The 18,268-nt window shown below is 45.3% G+C and overlaps 2 protein-coding genes across 2 annotated transcripts in view; one reads left to right on the forward strand and one right to left on the reverse strand.

Moving 5' to 3' along the window:
* Nucleotides 1-18,268, forward strand: part of LOC142572653 (uncharacterized) — a 338,433-nt gene that overhangs the window by 183,816 nt on the left and 136,349 nt on the right. The window lies entirely within an intron of this gene.
* LOC142573342 (uncharacterized) overlaps nt 16,186-18,268 on the reverse strand; it is a 63,154-nt gene continuing 61,071 nt past the window's right edge. Inside the window, exon 23 of the mRNA XM_075682999.1 lies at nt 16,186-16,460. Within this exon, the coding sequence (XP_075539114.1) occupies nt 16,319-16,460 (142 nt within the window). The 3' untranslated portion in view covers nt 16,186-16,318. The remainder of the gene's footprint in view (nt 16,461-18,268) is intronic.

Genomic DNA, 18,268 nt, shown 5'->3' on the forward strand with positions numbered 1-18,268 from the left:
TGGGTTTAGCCGCAGCGAGACGGTCGGGTGTAATCCTGAAGCGCTTTTTATTGCACGTCCTTCAACATGCGATAGCCAATGGCATGGTACTGCATGTTTATTGTTGTTTTTAGGCTCCGATGGGCTCTTGTTGGCTATTGGTTTTATTTGGTGGCTATTGTTGGTTTTAGGCTCCGTGTTGTTTAGGCTCCGAGCATGGAGCCGGTTGCAAGTGAATGACGGCGCGGCCATGTGGTCTTCTTCACCGAGTGGAAATGTGATTGGGTTCTGAAAGATACCTTGGTGATCAGAGCGAGATAGCGCGAGCGTGTGTGTATGTGTGTGTGTGTGTGTCGGTAACCGCAGCTGGGTGATCGAAGACGAAATCAAGTGAGAAACTAGCAACAAGAAATGCGCATTTACTGCAACATTCGATGTCGCCTTGCTGCGGATTCGGCTGCTTGACATTCTGCAACACCAAAACTGACCACCTTAAAAGCGACTTACTGGCCAGAGTGCATGAAAGCAAAAATTGCCCTGCTTTGTTTGCTTGTAGCGCGCGTGTTACTTCGACTCGGCACTGCATACTTGTTTCCTGCCGGCAAACCACACTATTCAATAGCTTTAACTTGACGGAAACGAAATATAATATAGAAAGAACCAATGGAGGATAAAGTACCAAAGGGCTCTTGATGGCGAAACAAAGAGTTCCTATCGCTTAGCGGAAGAAAGACGCGCAAGCAGAAAGGAAAGAGCTGGTAAACGTTCTTGTTGCCCGAAGGCGGAGTTATCTTCTCGTGCGAGAGGAGACTAGGCGATTTCGCGCCTCATTATCCATGATAAGCGATCGCCGCGGCGACTCGTCTGCTATGCGATTCTGTCGTTCTGTCGATTCTGCTATGCGCGCACGTCTGTTCTTCATGCACGTGGTCAACCACGGCCGCGCCATTTCATAATCAATATCAGCCTGTTGAAACTTCACTTGCGTTAAGATGTTAGGCCAACTTGAAAGCGACAAAGCGTGTGTGTTTATTTTTTGTTTGTCTAAGCTTTAAGTGTTTAGTTCTGTAGTTTACCAGAGAACGTTTCACAGGAAGTGTCGCTGCTATGAAATTTATTTTAAAACATGTACAGGCGCTCCCAGGAAAATTCGGAACGCAACGCACGCGGCCACTCGCCGGCGGAGCGCATCCGTGGAAACAGCGGTACCATGGTCTACGTGCGCGCTGTCTCCCCAGCGAGCAAGGTTGGCTCCCTAGTGCATCTAGTTTGTGTTGAATTGCTCCAAAACGGTAGCTCTAGGTGCCCCTTAACGTTTTGTCAAGAAGGGCTGGGCCGGTGGTGTCTGTGGCAAGCTGTGTCTGCGCATGCACTCGCGTTGGAGCATGAGCGCTCGTATCTGCATGTTTGGTTGCTTGGGCGCCTTCTTTTGTCATGATGCAACCCTGATGATATCGGCGGCTGGATTGATAGAGATACGAACATATTTAAAGAATGACAGTTACGCCTATTCCGCCCTATTCCATTCGACGCAACATGCCGAAAAGAGTGCCGATGAATGTGCGGAGAAATATAGTTAAGCTCATTTCAGAGCGTGAGATATGCCGCCTCACAAGAAAGTCTATAAGTGCGGTAAACCGAATAACCCAAGCAAACAGGGATGAAGACGACCGACTCAAATATGCAGCACGATTGGGACGACACCGATGCACGTCGGAAGAGTCCGACCTTCTCATTGTTGCTGCAGCCATTGACGACCCTTTTCAGAGCGCCCGTGAGATTAAGACAGCCCTCAACCTGCAAGCCAGTGAGGAAACAATTAGAAGGCACATGCGAGAGGCTGGTCTTCGTGGATTTGTCGCGGCACAATGTCACACCTTACGGTGCGCCAAAAACGCCGGAACCTTGAGTTTGGCAGGACATACGAGCGCTGGACAACTGAAGAAAGGAAGGAAGTCATATTCTCAGAAGAATCAAGACTTTCATCTAGATAGGATCAAGAGCACCGCGTATGGAGACCATAGAACTGCACGTATTTTCCTTTTACTTCTGATCTTTTAAGCACAAATTCTTCGGACGCGCGAAAGCTATTTCATCAGAAAAGACCATTATCTATTCCCTTCTTTTCGTGTATACAAAAGCATAGGTAGGTTTCCGAGATCTACAGCAGCGGTCGCGGTGCTGTCAACGTTTGGGGAGCAATTAGCAAAGAGGGCCTCGGTCCGCTAATCCGACTGCCCCCATCGTTCACAACTGAAGCTTACTGCGAAATTATGGACTACCACCTATTGCCATACGCTCTGGACGGGCCATTGAACGATGGCTGCTTCTTGTTCCAACAAGACCTGAGCCCGGTGCGCACCGCAAGAGCTGTGTAAAAACGTCTTAAAGAACGTGGTGTTCGCGTTTTTAACTGGCCTCCGAAAGGTGCAGACTTCAATGTTATGGAGAACGTGTGGCGTACGATGAAGGAAAGTTTATCCAAGCTGAATCTGGGAGGGGCCAGTGCCAACCAGCTATGGCTTGCCATAACGCGTGAGTGGAAGCGCCTTGGTGAGAGGAGGGACTTCGTAGATTCGCTCTACGAGTCAATTCCACGCCGCCTGCAAGCTGCGCTTCGCGTGGATTACGCATTTGCGAGATATTGATAATGGAGCATGCCACCTGCTTTAGACTGAACACAGTTACGTTTCGATTCTTTTTGTTTTATGTGGAAAAAATAAACCCTGTGTTCTTCCTGTTATTTAGATTTAATATGTTGTCCTTACTATTTTTTTTTACATTCAGCTGACACAGCCTACCCTTGATTATCATTCTATATTGCCTCTGAGCAAAAGAAAATGAGTATGAAAATGAGTATCTGCGCCAACAAATGCCGACACGCGATCAATACGTTAGGATACACGCTACCAATGGTCCAGATTCCGTGATTGATTGGCGTTCAATATATGCGAACCACGCAACGTGGTGCTCCGATAAATGACTGCAGTTGTGAAGAGTTCATTAGAGTGCCCTTTGCATGAAGTGACTTCCTGTGCGTGAAATTGCCCTTGATGAACGAGCCACGTTATTTCATTTTGTAAACTCTTTTCTTGCCACTATCGCAGACATAGCCGTTAAGAGGGGTCATGTAATAGTGGAAATTGTCCTCGTATTAAGAAGCTAGTAGTAACACGGATCGGCAGATAATACTTCGCAGGACAGGCTAACACGGATGGAAAATAAGGCAGCGATGCCGTTGTAGCCAAGCCGCCTCACTAGCAGGTAATCCCGCAAAGCATTGCTATCTCCCAGACGGGATACAAACCATGGCGAGAACACGCTGAAAGGAATCCACAAGCCTTTATTTATAGATTACGCTGCATGCTGTGATAAAGACATTCATTCGCCCAGCCCCCATTGCACAATGCTAAAGGGCACCTAGCCCTACACTTTTGGAGCAAGAGAACGCCAATCTAGATGCACTAGGGAGCGGAACTTGCTCGCTAGGGAGACCGCGCATGCGCAGATCGTGCCTGTATTTATTCACCGGCGCGCTCCGCCGACGAGCAGCTGCGTGTCCGGCGTTCCGAATTATTCTGGGAGCACCTGTACGTTATCTGATGTCTGTGAAACCGAAACTGGAAGCGGTGGTTTCATGTGCGACGTAAGTGCAAAAACATTTGCTGTGGAGTGTTCTTTTTTGTGCTTTCGGGTTAATGCGGCGTTTAAACAAGGATTCAGGGGTTTCAGGTGACTTTCAACGTGTTTCCATCGAAATTAACGCGAACTGTCGCGAGGGGGTGGCACGACTTGAGCAACGTGTTATCTATGCTCTGCAGGCTTTGTGCCCCTGTCGCAGGAGCAGTGGATGACGGTATATACGTAGCACAGCCTTTGTTTGAGCTAGGTGTTCAGACGACATCGTCAGCCTATCTTTAAGCTCACTGCAGAACGAAGGCCCCTCCCAGCGATCTACAGCAACCGCTGTGTTGCACTGATTACAGCTTGCGCCTGTAATTCTGGCCAAGACATGACTCTTGGTCAGAGATACCGGTATAACTATTATAAGGGGCGAAAAAATGGAGATTAAGAGATGCAAACAGCGCTCGTCCTGTTTTAACGTGAAAGCATTATATAGAGGCCTCATTACGCGAAAATCTGTCGGTGTAGTCGGCGTGACCGAAAGATGGTGCCAAAAACGGCCAACGGCGCAAAGAGCAAGAACACGTCATAAGAGACTCGAATTGATGCCAAATTTCTCAGGGAGGTTCTTGCAAACAAAGTAAAATAGTGGCTTTGAAGATTAGGTAAATTTCGATCTGCGTGAGAATCGTACTCGCGGGCCTCAGGAGTGTGAGACGAGCACGCTTTGCCGATGCCATGGCGGCTGCACGGTTCTTGTTGACCAACGGTCAATTTCAATGGCATATTCGGAGTGCTTCCGGTAGTGGTTTTTCCGCTCCTTACGGAGCAAGTCTATTTCATTGGGAGATTGAGAGGGCCTCCCGTATATTTCATTGGCGGATTGGGAGTAGCTCCACCGCTAGATCAGCGTCACGGAGCAGCACTCTCTACTCCGCAAAAAAAAAAGAAATGACGGAGTCGCCCGGAAGTCGCTCGATGTCAGGCCACCCACAGCCAACGTACCGCTATGGCGCGCGCGCGCCCGTAAACGCGAATCGCGGCCTCTCGGAAGCAACGAGTGGTGCTTCGCATCACCAAATTGCGCTTTTTGTGCTTTCGGAGATGGATGATTCATCCAGTTGAAGTTCCGAATCGACCAGCGGGGACTCAACCGACGAAGACTCTGCGGAAGCTAGTGTGTTCAAGCAAGCTTTCGGCATCATGTTTCGGCCGCCGGCCGAGAGACCGGAAGTTGCGCGTTTCGTCGACGACGTCGTCCGCGAGTGCTCGGACGAAAAGGTAACAACGGCTCCTTGTCGGAAGTTTATGTTTTAACAGCCTTTACTTTTGCTGAGGAAATGCAGTTCCGAAGGCACCTTAGGCTGTCTCGGTGTGTTGCCACCGAACTGTTCGCGGCCTGGGCTGCGTCTCCAATACGCCAGACACACAGTCACGGTGGCATGCCTGCGTAGTCTGCGGAGACGCACATTTGCCCAATGGGTAACAAACCCTGGGACTTCCTCCGGATCACGTTGCGGGATATTAGGAAAGTCCGCAGGACTTCCAAAATAAGATATCCACGGGATGCACTAATGGACGTCCGTATAGGACTATAAGGCGCAGAGGAATTGTACGCATCCTGGGCTGGTCCGACGGACGTCAAAAATGGACGTTTCGACGTTTACAAATTTAGTTACCGGTTTTCTCTAGCTACGTTCAGCCGACATCCGCGCGATATCCGAATGACCAGTGCACGCCAGGGGCGGGATTTGTAAGGGACTTCTAAGCGAGGTGGACATACTTTGCCGTTAAGGACGGGAATTTCAGAAAAATTTACTGAAATTTTTAATTATTTTATTCGTGCATGGGGGTGGGATTGGGGGCAGGTCAGTTGTTTAAACGCCAAACTTGGAGGCGGGTCAAGTTTTAATCCACTGCCAATTTTTAAATCTAGATAACTGTGTCTCATTCATGGTATTTCTCATCGAATTTAAAGCTCAATCCAAGCAATGTCGACACAGAGCACGCCTCGTCGCTACGTCACACGGAAACGTCCCGTGACTAAGTTTAAGTGATGGAATGTCGAGGCAAAGACTAATGCAGCACGTCGCGTCAGAGGTTTGCCAAGCAAAACATGCCGTATCAGTAATCGCCGCCATGTTCAGTTTCAAACTTCGTCGCAGTTTTCGTCACGAAGCGTTTGTATCTGACATGATAGCGGGGCTGCCTTTTCGGCGCTCCCGGTGTGCTTGTTTTCGATATTGCCTGGATTGAGCGTCGAAATTCTTAGATAATTCTCTTGAGGGAGGGGCTATTTTAAAGGTTCTGTTAATCAGGGTACATAAAAATTTGACTGGCTCGAAGTTTGTCAATCAAATTGTCCTAAAATATTATTGAAATAGTAAACTAGAACAAATTTTTAAACTGTTCCAAAACTAATGATATCACCGGCAATGTATGTCCGCCTCGTGTAGGAAACTCCTCTACAGAATTGCCAATTTCGCTTAGAGCTTGTTTTTATAAAGAATCTGTATGCTTAAAAAGCATGCTGTATGACCGCCAATGAATGGACAGGAAAGCTGCCAACTGGGAAACTGATTTTCTGTAATAAAAATATGCACACACCAGAAGACCGGCAGTAATCTAAATAATGGTTACTTTTTGAATTTCCAAACAAATTTGGCCACTAGAACACCAGTTCATTTTCTTTGTCCAGCACTGTGTTACTGTACAGACTGTATGTTCTGTCAGGTTTGACCACACAAACCACAAACGTAGGTAACTGAACACATGATATAGTTTCACACACACACACACACACACACACACACACACACACACACACACACACACACACACACACACACACACACACACACACACACACACACACACACACACACACGCACACACGCACACGCACACGCACAAACACACACACACGCACACACGCACGCGCGCGCGCGCGCGCGCGCACGCACACGCACACACACACACACACACACACACACACACACACACACACACACACACGCACACGCACACGCACACGCACACGCACACACACGCACACGCACACGCACACACACACACACACACAGGCGAATGGTCAAAGACTAATCACAAACTCCATCACAGAAATAAAGGCGTATGCCACACACGAATTCGTAGCGAGTAGTCAAACAAGAGAGCGAAATATGATACCAACATAAATGGTAGTACCTGGCACTAAATCTTACACCAAAGAAGCCACAAATCAGGTAATAAATACGAGTAGCATAATGCACTTTAGACACGAATATGCGAAAATGACAAATATCGCAAAACTTTATGGACGAATCAAATTCTGAGGTTCTTACGTGCCAAAACCATGATATTATTGAGGCATGCCGTATTGGGTGACTCCATAATAGTTTTTGACTAACTGGTGCTCTTTAGCGTGCACACAATGCGCATTTTTGAATTTCGACTTCATCGAATTGCGGCCACGGCGGTTTGAATTTGATCCCGTGCCTTCGGGCTTAGCAGCACAACACCAAAGCCACAACGCCACTACGGCAGCTTATCACGAAAAAAATATTGTCAACTGGCAACGTTACAACGTAAACTTGAATGTCCTTACAGATGGCACAATTTGACATAGAGCAGCGAATGACCTCACTGCTGAAAATATGCAGTAGATATTACATACCATGCAGCGTGCATTCAAAATAATGGAACGGTTTGTGTACTTGTGTTAAAAAGAAAAGAATGCTTCACAAACGTTCGCATGTAACCTCACATGCTTGAGCAAAAAGTATAAAAATTGTCCTGCTGCTCAGTGACGGACGTCACAGATAGGCACTGAAATGCCAAGCAACATGTCTCTGCAAGTATGCAATTTAAACTAAAATAAGAATTTACCTCTGGCAGCAGTTGCTAAGGCACGCATGGCGGTACGCAAACAAGCTTATGAAACAACTAAATAAGTTACATTTACTAGAGGATATCAATGGCATAGGTACATAGATTAATACTTTTGTCAATAATGTTTCCAAAAATTTGCGTGTCACAAAGCACGTCGAACAATTTCGACATTATCAACAAATTTTCTGGCGTAACTAGCCAGTACAATTGATGAAATACAGAAGCCATACAGTTTTTGCAACTAACTAAGTCCGATTTGAAAATTACGGAAGGGCCCTTTCTAACGCAACCCGCTGCATTTTGCTGTGGGTTGCATATTCTATTTAGCATAAGTGAATTAAACAAACATGTCATGATGCCAACATGGATGGTTTATGACTTTGCACACGATCTGGCTTGGAGGACAACTAGGCTGCGAAAGAAGCCGCAAGTCACAGAATGAATTTGAGTGGCATAATGCTTTCCTTTAATGTATTACCGCCACTTTGACTCAGGACACTAATACGTGATGGCAAAATGAGAAATACCACAAATCGCCAACTGGGTACGGTTGTGGTCATGAAGCGAAGGTAAACGTCGCATCTTGACATGGAATATAGCCCCTTAGGTATAACATGTGAGCAGTAAACCCTCACTGAGCTCACTGTGAAACTAAAATGCGCGGTGAAAAATACCAAGCAGCGTTAGGTCCATGTAATATCATAATTACAGTAGTAATGACGCAATATTTTCGTCCTCTTTTCTTTTTAAAGGAAGGCGCGGTACCTCTAAACCCCAGAAAGAATAATGTCAAGCTTCAGGACACCTTAATAATTTAATATAACAGCCTTTATACCGTTGGTTTCAGTTTAGTTTGCACTGTGTTGTGAAGTCATGGCATAGTACGTGGTCAAGTCGAAGCAGGACATTGTAATGCTTACAGACTCGCTTCGGCTCACTCACTCTATCATTTACTATGCTGCTACATTTCTTTTCAGAACGAGTAGCAGCATACGAGGCGACCGACTGAGTCAGAGCGAGTTTCAAAACGTCACAATGTCCTGCTTTGACGTGGCCCGGTACCGTTTCAGGACGTCAGATACCGTATCCTCCAGGGAAGGCATCGAAACTGGCTAAAGAAAGAAAATATTATTACAAATTGTTTAGAACACTCTGAGGCTTGTCGCAATATATTCAAGTGTTTAGAAGTCCGTATTCTTCCCTTAATACAAAAAAGGTTACTTGAAAGTATCATGTGAGTTCAGCTTTAATGCTGATAAGGCAAAAAAAGAAATACTTGACAAACAATCAAGCAACGACAGCTGTTTGATTCGCTCATAAAGTCTGTGCAGGAATTGTTTTCTTGGACGTGTCTTTAAAGGTTTGCATTGGAATATTTTCTCTTGTGTTAGAGGGAAAAGTTTAATACGAAGCCTTAAATGCATTTTACAGTTAAAATATTCTATACAGACCTTATGAGGCTTTTTCAAGTTTTGCCGTGAGACACTCGGGCGCACGCCGCAGCCATGACTTGATATTTATTTATTTCTTTATTATTCAAATCCCCCTGGAGAGGGGTTTTATATGTGCCTCAGTTGACAGTATCCGTCGTTCCATGCGCCATCCATCATCCAACTCACTGCAGCGGAAATTGAAACGAAGGCAAAACAATGCAGTGATTCAGGTTGCAGTACCCGGCAGCAGGATACGTGTGATCCAAGTCAACGAAAAAAAAAGTTCAGGCTCACTCAAGCACAATAGAGCATTATTCATAAATTTTCGTTGACTGGCATTAAACGGTACCTTCCCAAAAGTATTTTTCCGCGTGGTTTTTGAATGCGCCTTCTATGAGCAGCAATTCAGTCACAAAGGTTGGCTTCCAGAGCCCTGCATATGTCCCCTGCTAGATGTGGTGCAAGATCACCAGTCACGATTGACGATCTCAATTGGACAGAGTTGTTCTTTAGAGTTTTTGGCCAGTGGAATTCCATCCACTTTTGCTGTGAGCGGCACGAGAGCAGGAAGGTTTTCTACGTGCCCTAGGGTATGCGGCAGGCCAGACACGAATCCAAAGTGTTTGTACTAGCCTGTACTTATGACAATAACTGAAAACTTGTCGCTGCAGGCTTTGTTGGAAGCTGTCAGGAGGCCGCCCGCAACGTTCGCAAGGTCCGAGAAGCCCACTTGCTGTTTCAACAATTCTAGTTGTTCAGCTAATATGGTTTGTTCACTTATTTTCATTGCTCCAATTAAAACAACTGTCTACCACCCAGCGTCCTAAGGAGGCTCTGAGGCTTTCGCCAGCCACTGCACCTTCGCATTCGATATGCCGTGTGCGGGATCGCGTTGCTATCGGCTCGAAAATCGGCGTGGCGTAATCTGTTATCGCATCGCCACTGTCGCCGCTATCAATGACATCGTGCTGCCCGCATTCGGCACAGTGCTCGCAGGCGCCGTTGTATAATCTTCCCTCTGGAAAGTTGGAGTGGCTTACATGTATGGTTCTCTGTTCTTCGGCCAGAACGAGTATGCTCTGGATCAAGTTATGTCAACTTTTTAAGGAGTTTTTTGTGGTATACAACATCAAGCACCTTACGGAGTTTAATACGAATGGCACGCAGCTGTCCTGCCTATACACTGCCTGAGAGGCGTGCATCAAGAAGCTAACAAGGTTGGTAGTTGCGGAGCATCCCGATATGAAACCTTGCTGCTGAGGAATGATAGTATTTTTACTGGAAGAATAACCTATTGAGTACAGTTGACTCGAATAATTCAGATGCTGCACGTAGGAGAGAAGTAGGCCTGTAGTTAGTCGCCGCACTTTTTGTCCCTGACTTAAAGACGGCAACGACCCGCGCTGTTTTCCAAGCCTTCGGTAACGTGTTTGTCTTTAAAGCAGAATTAAAAATACGAGGAAGCACTGTAACAAGCAAGGCGCCGTTCGTCTTAATCAAAGCAGGTGGAATGTCATGAGGACCACACGAAAAAGACGGTTTTAAGCGTTTGATGCTGTGAAATACAAGTTCATCTGAGACTGATAAACTTCTCTAGCGAAAGGTCATTGGAAGGCTCACTAACCCGAAATGTAGGGCGAAGGTTCCCGAGGCATCTGGAACAGGCTGGCTGTCGCCTCTAGGTGGAGAGATTTTTTATTTTATTTTATTTAAAAATACCTTACAGGCCTCAAAGTGAGGCATTGAATAAGGTGGGCAGTACATAGAAAATACATAGAATACAAGACATCTATAAACCGTATCTGTTTACAACCTACAACCGGAAGTACAACTAAATATGAAAAAAAATTATTTAGTTCACGATTCACTAGGGAAAAGAAGAAACATAAAAAACATAATATAATAACAAGAAATAAATCACAGATTATTTTCAGTGAAGTCGTGTAATTAATAAGATCAGAGTGTTAAACAGTAATAATGAAAAAACAATGACAGAAAAGTTACGGACGCGATATTCCAACGAAACGGTAAACATAGCGACATAACGGTAATAATGCGACATTAACCCGAAAAAGATAGTGCAAGTATAGAAAGCATTGTGTGACAAACGTAAAACTTCACTTTTCTTTAGTCATGTATTCAGCCAAGGCATCGCGGAATGAATCGTAGTTGGACTGGCTTGCTATGCTGTCCGGGAGCGAATTCCATATTCTGATAGCATGAGGAAGAGCAGAGTAATGGAATGATTTTGTAGACCCCTAAAGGCGGGCATAGCTGAAATGATTATGAAGCCTATGTGACGTGGAGTAGGGTCGTTTCAAGCATGCGGGTGTTCGAGTTTAGTGAAGGAATTTGTGGAACAGTGATAAAAGGGCAATGTCTCGTCGAGTGCTCAAGGATTGTAATGAAAGCTTAAGTTTTATTTGTGTAACACTAGACTGTTCGCGGTAATCGTTTATGATGAAGCGGCTTGCTCTATTCTGGATCCGTTCTAGCGTTTCAATTTGGTATTTCTGGTTAGGCGACCAAATGGGAGATGCATACTCGAGCTTAGGACGAACGAGAGTTAGGTAAGCTAGCTTGCGAACATATCTTGTTTCGTCTTGTTGGATGACTGGTAATGAACGTGTCTCCAGAAAGATTTTGAATTTTTAGAAGTACTAGCTTTCACATGTGTTATATAGATGGAAGGGTCCCGGTTGTAAAGATGTTTAGAGGGTGCCCTGTATATTTTAAAATCTATATTCCAGTGTTCCTGACTAATACGCTGTGCCTTCCTGTGGGCATGCTCTTTAAGCTTTAAAGCTGTTCTCAGTAAAACAGAAAACCAGCGCGGAAATTTAGAGTGGTTAGCGCGTTTTAGTGGTATAATGTTCTTCATTCCATAATGAAGAATATTCGTGAATCTCGTGACTTGGTCATTAACATCCCTTAATTCTTCTACTGAAAACCAGTCCGCCTTATTGCCGTAGTGTTAAAGACCTACGTAATCTCCGCTTGAGAAATTAAATGACGGAGGTGTCGCTGTATCCTTTAATCTCCTACTACTAGGTATCGCGATCTGTAAGGAAATATGAAGCGGGGGATGATATTTATCTCGCTTGACAAGGGTAAAATCGCCACAGGACACAGTCGCAGCTTCTGCGTTACTAAGACATATGTCTAGTACATCGCCACAAGAGTTCAAGATATTGTTAAATTGGCACAGAGATTTAAAAGATATAGAATCAAGTAACGAGTTACACTTGGCAGGTAGGTCAAAAGAGGGGGTTGAAATTTCATCATTTATCCAGGAAATGGCAAGCGTAATAAAATCGCCAGTTATGAGTATTTTATGGTTACCATGGGCCGATATAGCGTTTTCAGTAGTGACTAGAATAGTAATGTACATCTCAATATCCATATCAGGCGCAACATAGAAATTTCCTACTACTAATAGCCTATTCCTACCAGCATCAACAATCTCTACCCAGACACATACCTTTGCACATTCTAAATCAGGGCGCTGAACGAATGAATGAATGAATGAATGAATGAATGAATGAATGAATGAATGAAGGAATGAATGAATGAATGCATGCTTTATTTAGACAATACATTGTCTGGGATGTAGGGGCTAAAGGCAGACGCAACTGCCTTATCCTGAAATGATCCTGAAATGGATCTGAATGATTGATTGATCGCAATGAGAACCCCAGCGCCATTTGATTTCTGTGAAGGATCGCGGTCTTGTCGGAAAATTTTATAAGTGGGCGGTAAGTGCGAACTAGATAATATTGGAGGACACAACTTGGTCTCTGTTAAGGCAATGATGCGGAAAGAAGCTGAAATGCCGTTGGAGAAAAATTCGTTCACCTTTGTGCGTAATCCACGAATATTTTGATAGAAAACTCTCACATCACTGAACCGTCTTTTCATCTCGCTGAACATTCTTCAGTATCATTGTATCGTAAAGTTATCTTCTGAAGGGCTTGTAGAAACAAGAGCATGGCCACAATGAAGGATACCTTAGACGCTGATAGAGTCCTCATTAACAGAAACATGAAGTGACGCATATGAATCGTACTTCGTTTTTTAGTAGAGTCCAAGACAGCGGCTTTGCATCAATGGCTGACAGTTGGTGGGCGAGACGTAAGGGATGGGTGTCAGGAGCAAGCTTTCTCACAAAGATTACCCGAGGCCGCACAGAGCGAGAAACAGCAACAATCCCAGTGTTGTCAGAGCAGCCAGCACTCAGTGTTCACTTTCGCTTCAACGTTGGATCACTGGCAGGTGACAGGTCCAATGAAGCAGTGTAAAAAATGAATAGAAGAAATCGGTGTACATTTCCGTTTCACCAGCACTGCTGTGGTTATGTGACAGTTATTTCTTCGAAAGTGCTGCGTTAGCTAAGCTAGGAAAATAGTGCAGCATGAAAAAGTGCTGCGTCGGTTCAGGTCTCAATGCTGCGATAATACGTTGCGCCACTTGCAAGAAAGCGCGTACATCTGCACAGGCAACCTTATTAAGCTTTCAGTGCTTTGACTGGCACACGCAGATGCTAGCCAAGAGTGAGAGAGAGCGACCTTGTCATAGTGGCGACGTTCATGTGCCCGGCAGCTTGCCTAGCACGCGACTGCGAATGAAAGCGACGACGCTCATAACAACACTTGGATAGTCACATGAAACGCAATTGAGAGGTAGGAAGCAGCTGTGCAGCACCGAGAGTGAGAAGTATAATTGACTGCAGACTGCGCTGAATGATGGTAGTGGTGATGGTGGTGCTACAGGCGGCTTTAACCCTGCAGACGAGTCTGGCAATTACTGCATCTGTAGCGCCTCTTTCTAGATATACAGTTCATTACAACGTGCCTGAGAGTCCACTGTCCCTAAGAAACGCAAAAGGAGGGCATGTTACCTTACTTTAGATGGTTTGGTGACCTTCTGAAATCACCAGAAGTTGTTCGCAATCGCGTGGGAAACCTCTTCTGCTCATGGCATCAAGTAAAATGATTGTTCCGCATTGTAACGCCGTCAAGACCATAGCAAGTACTCCGCGTCACCCATCTCTCTGCAGTCTCCACAGAGCGAGAAAAACGTTCTCCCTGTCTTTAATTGCCCAAGCTGCCATGTGCGCCGAACCCGTTCTGATTCGAAAAAATTAGCGTGGACTCCCAGTTCGGTGGCCTTTTGATCATGCAGGGCTCATGCGGTGGCATCCAGTTTCCCAAAATAACGGCAAATCGCCTCCTTTGTTAGTTGAAAATTTTTAGGCGCTTTTACTTATTGAAGGGCTTGATAACGTTGCATGTGAGATGGTCAACTTTTCTAATTCCGAAAACATCAACTTTGGACGGTGCCTTTTGAAATTTGACTGTAGATACCTTGTTCTTGAGGTTTAATAGAAGGTCTAGAGACTGTTGACAGAATTTGTTTGACGGTAAACCATGCGACAACTGAAAATGTGCGCACTTTGATTCAGCAAGAACGACCACATCCTGGGCAGTGCATCTCTTCTGTTGGCTCAGTGCAGTAGTTGTAGCAGCTTCCTCTGCGACCATTGATGAAACCAAGCTTTCTAGTCAACCGTCCCAGCTGAAGCCGAGGGTCGTAGCCCAGACTGCAGCAGCACAACTGTCTATATGTATGCTGACCGCCTCACCTGTGTAACTTGCAAGTTATTCTCGTATATTAGTTCTAAATATTCCAGCACCAGTGACCGAGCCTTTTTAATAGGAGCAGATCATTTGGAAAGTAGCCAATGGACAGTGACTTTGCATATGACATCTGCAAGCATCGCTTGTGAGGGTCGACTCTCTGGCTTCTTTTAAGTTGTTGAAAGCCAAGGACATGAAGTCTATTCAATGCCGAATTTGAATGGGAGCGAGGTCGAGCACGGTTTCTTTGAAGAAAGGCTTTTCCAGTGATGGATTCACTCAATCGAAGTAATTGTGTCAGTAGGGTCTGAGATGCTTGAGGGAGGAAAGATAGGTACTCAGCTTCATGCATTATGTTTCTCCTGGATGCTGATTCAGGAACGTCTAGAGATAGACGAAGACCTCTCCTGAGGATAATTTCTAAGCGTTGGTATTGGCTTTCCGATCGCGATGTCAGCGGCAGTTGGTATAATATTGTACTTACAAGTGCAAAGCGCAGTTCCAACATATGGGTGGAATGATTACCCTAGTATATGCCAGCGATCCGTTTAAGTGCATTCAGCCTTTCTAATGAGGACGCCGCAAGGGAGCCCATTGCAACCCGCCGCAGTGTCATATTACTCTCCAAATTACGCCCAAAAACGAACACTGGTAAACTGTCGTATAGGAATACCTACCATATTCAGCTACAGTCGCGTTGATTGTCAACCCAGGCCAGGAAAAAGCACGAAAGATGACTGTGCTGCTGATAAGGAGAGGCCAGTGTTTGAAAGGTAGGTCTCACGCGATGAAACAGTACCCTTGCTTATCCGTGCTAGATGTTTGTGCTGGAATTCTGACAACCAGACACAGATGTCATTGCGTATATCGACGTTTGGACTAGTGCTCGGAAGCCTAGCACTTATAGGAGGCCACCCAAGGCGATGTTGAAGCGTAGAAGGTATAAGACACGCTCCTGCAGCACTCCATGGAAAACGACTGTCTTATTGCTCGGAATATTTTCTAGTAGGACTTGAATGACTCGGTTGTGAAAGATGGTTTGGATGAAGCGCAGGATGTTCCCTGCTAGCCCCATGGCTTGCAGTTTGTTAACAATAGCTGTCCGCAATGCGCAGCCGTACGCTTTGGAAACAGCCATGAATACTGCGAGCGTCGACCGGCCATCATGTCTGTTAGGTTTAATACGGCTCTTCAATATATTCAAGATGCTGTATTGCGCGCAAACCTGCCGCTGGAAGGCAGTCATGCGTGACGGAAGTTTTCATTTGTGCTCAGCGTACCGAGTTAACCTTGAGTACACCTTTTCCTCCATCAATATTGCACAGACTTGTGCAGTGCACTTGCAGTCTAAATCGCTTAGACTTCCTTAATCAAGTACAAACTCCAGGGAACTGCTGCTCCTTGCGGACAGGCGCCGTCATACCATCGTCATCCCCTATGTTTAAAAGCATTTAATTTCCGCTCCATTTGACGCATTTTCATTCTTAAATGGAGCATAATAGTTGAAAAACGTCGAAGTTTTGAAATGGTTACATAGTGCTACAGTTTCTAAGCGAGTAGGATATGAAAATCATGGCCGTCTTAAAGTAAAACACAGTGTATCATGGTTTCCAATTTAATTTTTATTTCATTATTTCACGCATGTGTACGCACACACACACACAGTGGTGCACCAACCTCGACAAATCTTCCATAGGCGGTGGGCGTTGCTCCTCAGCCGTCGTCCTGGGCCGATGCCAGCGCTGTTTCATCTTCTCATTAAAATGCCATGTGGTCCTCTATGATCATCGCTGCCGCCTTGCTGCCAATCATCATGCTTGGCGCGTTTGTGTGACCGGTTATGATGTCGGGCATCACTGAAGCGTCAGCCACGCGCAAGCCAGTCAAGCCACCTCTGACCCTGCATATACAGTGGTGGAAGTGCAGCCACCCTTTTATATTAATGAGTGAAATGAATTGTGAACTTAGCTCACATAAATTGCTACTTTTCAGGTTTAATGCGGCACAACGCACACCAGGATGTCATGAAATATCTGACACGCGGGTTTAGCAAGAAAGTAGACAGCGCACAGTTTACCTTGTTCACCGCAGTTTTCACGCAGAAAGAATTATCGAGCTTTAATACACTATACGTATGCTGATATAGACTGCCTATAAACGCCTTCCACGTAGGTGGCAGACCCCGCAGTCTGCAACCACTGTGGTGGAGAGTAAATTATCATTCAGTATTCTGTGCCAGCGTTCGCAGTAGCGTTCAAGGAGACGCTGATTTACCAGTGTGCTAATAATGATGATGGTGATTTATTGGCATCCTTTTTGGAACGGGGCGATGACAAATAGTCACCTAGCTTGCTCGAGTTGCTCAGGTACGCAATACATCCTTTTCATTCTAATGTTCTTGTGTACATCTCTTTAACCTTCTTTCCTTCTCTTCCTCAGAACTTTATGTTCCTTGCACCGCGAACTATGACTGTAACGAATTCGCTAGTATCACTGTCTTCCCTGCTTTTCTTTTCACCAATACTCAATACGTCTTCTGCTTATTGCGACAGCCAACGGTTGATGCTTCCGTCCACTTTCAATCCAAGCACTTCTGGAAGGCGTACGTTGCGTACGGGTCTCACTCGGTGAATCCCTTCGCATTCCATTAGGATTTGTTGAGCGGTCTCCGGATTTTCGCTGCAGCATACTCATGCTTCATCTAGTTGCGAAGATTTGCTCCGTTGTGTTTTTGTCCTTAGCCAACCAGCACAAGCCTCAAATAGCAAGGCAGTTCTCTTAGTGTTATCGTAGAGATTTTCCCTTCTAATTTCTTCGTATTCTTGTAAATCTCCATGGTCATTTTTGTTTCCATTGTTTTCATCCAATTCACGCTCTTTGTCCCCCTCACTTTCTGTATAATGACTCCTGGTAGTCTATTTACACTTTCGATTACCCTGTAAATGGTTACCAACTTTCGTGACCTCTTCCTCGATATCGTGCGTCCACGCTTTTCAGGCACAGCTACCTGCGCGCTTTAGCAGGTCATTTATTTTGATCCATGTTCGTGACTCTTTCTTCAAACCTAATGTTGCTGTGCGCTTCTCTGACTTCAAACGAGGCCCAAAATGTTCCACAAAGTAAAGAAGTTCGACAAAGTCACCTCTGTCGGAAGAAATAGTCCTATTATATATACGCTACTCGATATCCCATCAGAACACCGTGAAAGCATTATTGTAGTTTTTGCGTTCCATCAAACTCAGTAAACACTTGTATTGTCTACTTTTATTACATATTTTATTTCTTTGTTTCCTCGTCCCTTCTTTCTAACCTCCTTTTCCCGGACCAGCGTGCGCGGTACCGAACCGGATCGAAGAATCGTCTAGTTAACCTCCGTGCTTTTCCTCTCTCTCGCTATTGCAAGGGTTACGATTAGTGCTGTCGCTCAGCTTTGCAATAGCCGGGAATTGTTTATCGTTGTTTTACAGTATTTCTTCGTATTACGATAGTAAATATTGACACCCTAAACTATACAGTGCTGCGGTTATGCATAATTCATAGCTTAGCTGTTGTTCCGCCGTTCACTTTAGGAGCACCTCGTTTTCTAATTTTGTGTTCACTTGTTTCTTTACGAGAGGCGAACAAATTCCGCCTTGTACTGAGACACTGGGATCTGCGGGCGTGTGCGTCTTCGTGACGCTAAGATGCGTATCAGTCGGCCCTCACGAG

The sequence above is a fragment of the Dermacentor variabilis genome, chromosome 2, assembly GCF_050947875.1.
Source record: "Dermacentor variabilis isolate Ectoservices chromosome 2, ASM5094787v1, whole genome shotgun sequence".
NCBI classification, from domain to species: Eukaryota; Metazoa; Arthropoda; class Arachnida; order Ixodida; family Ixodidae; genus Dermacentor; species Dermacentor variabilis.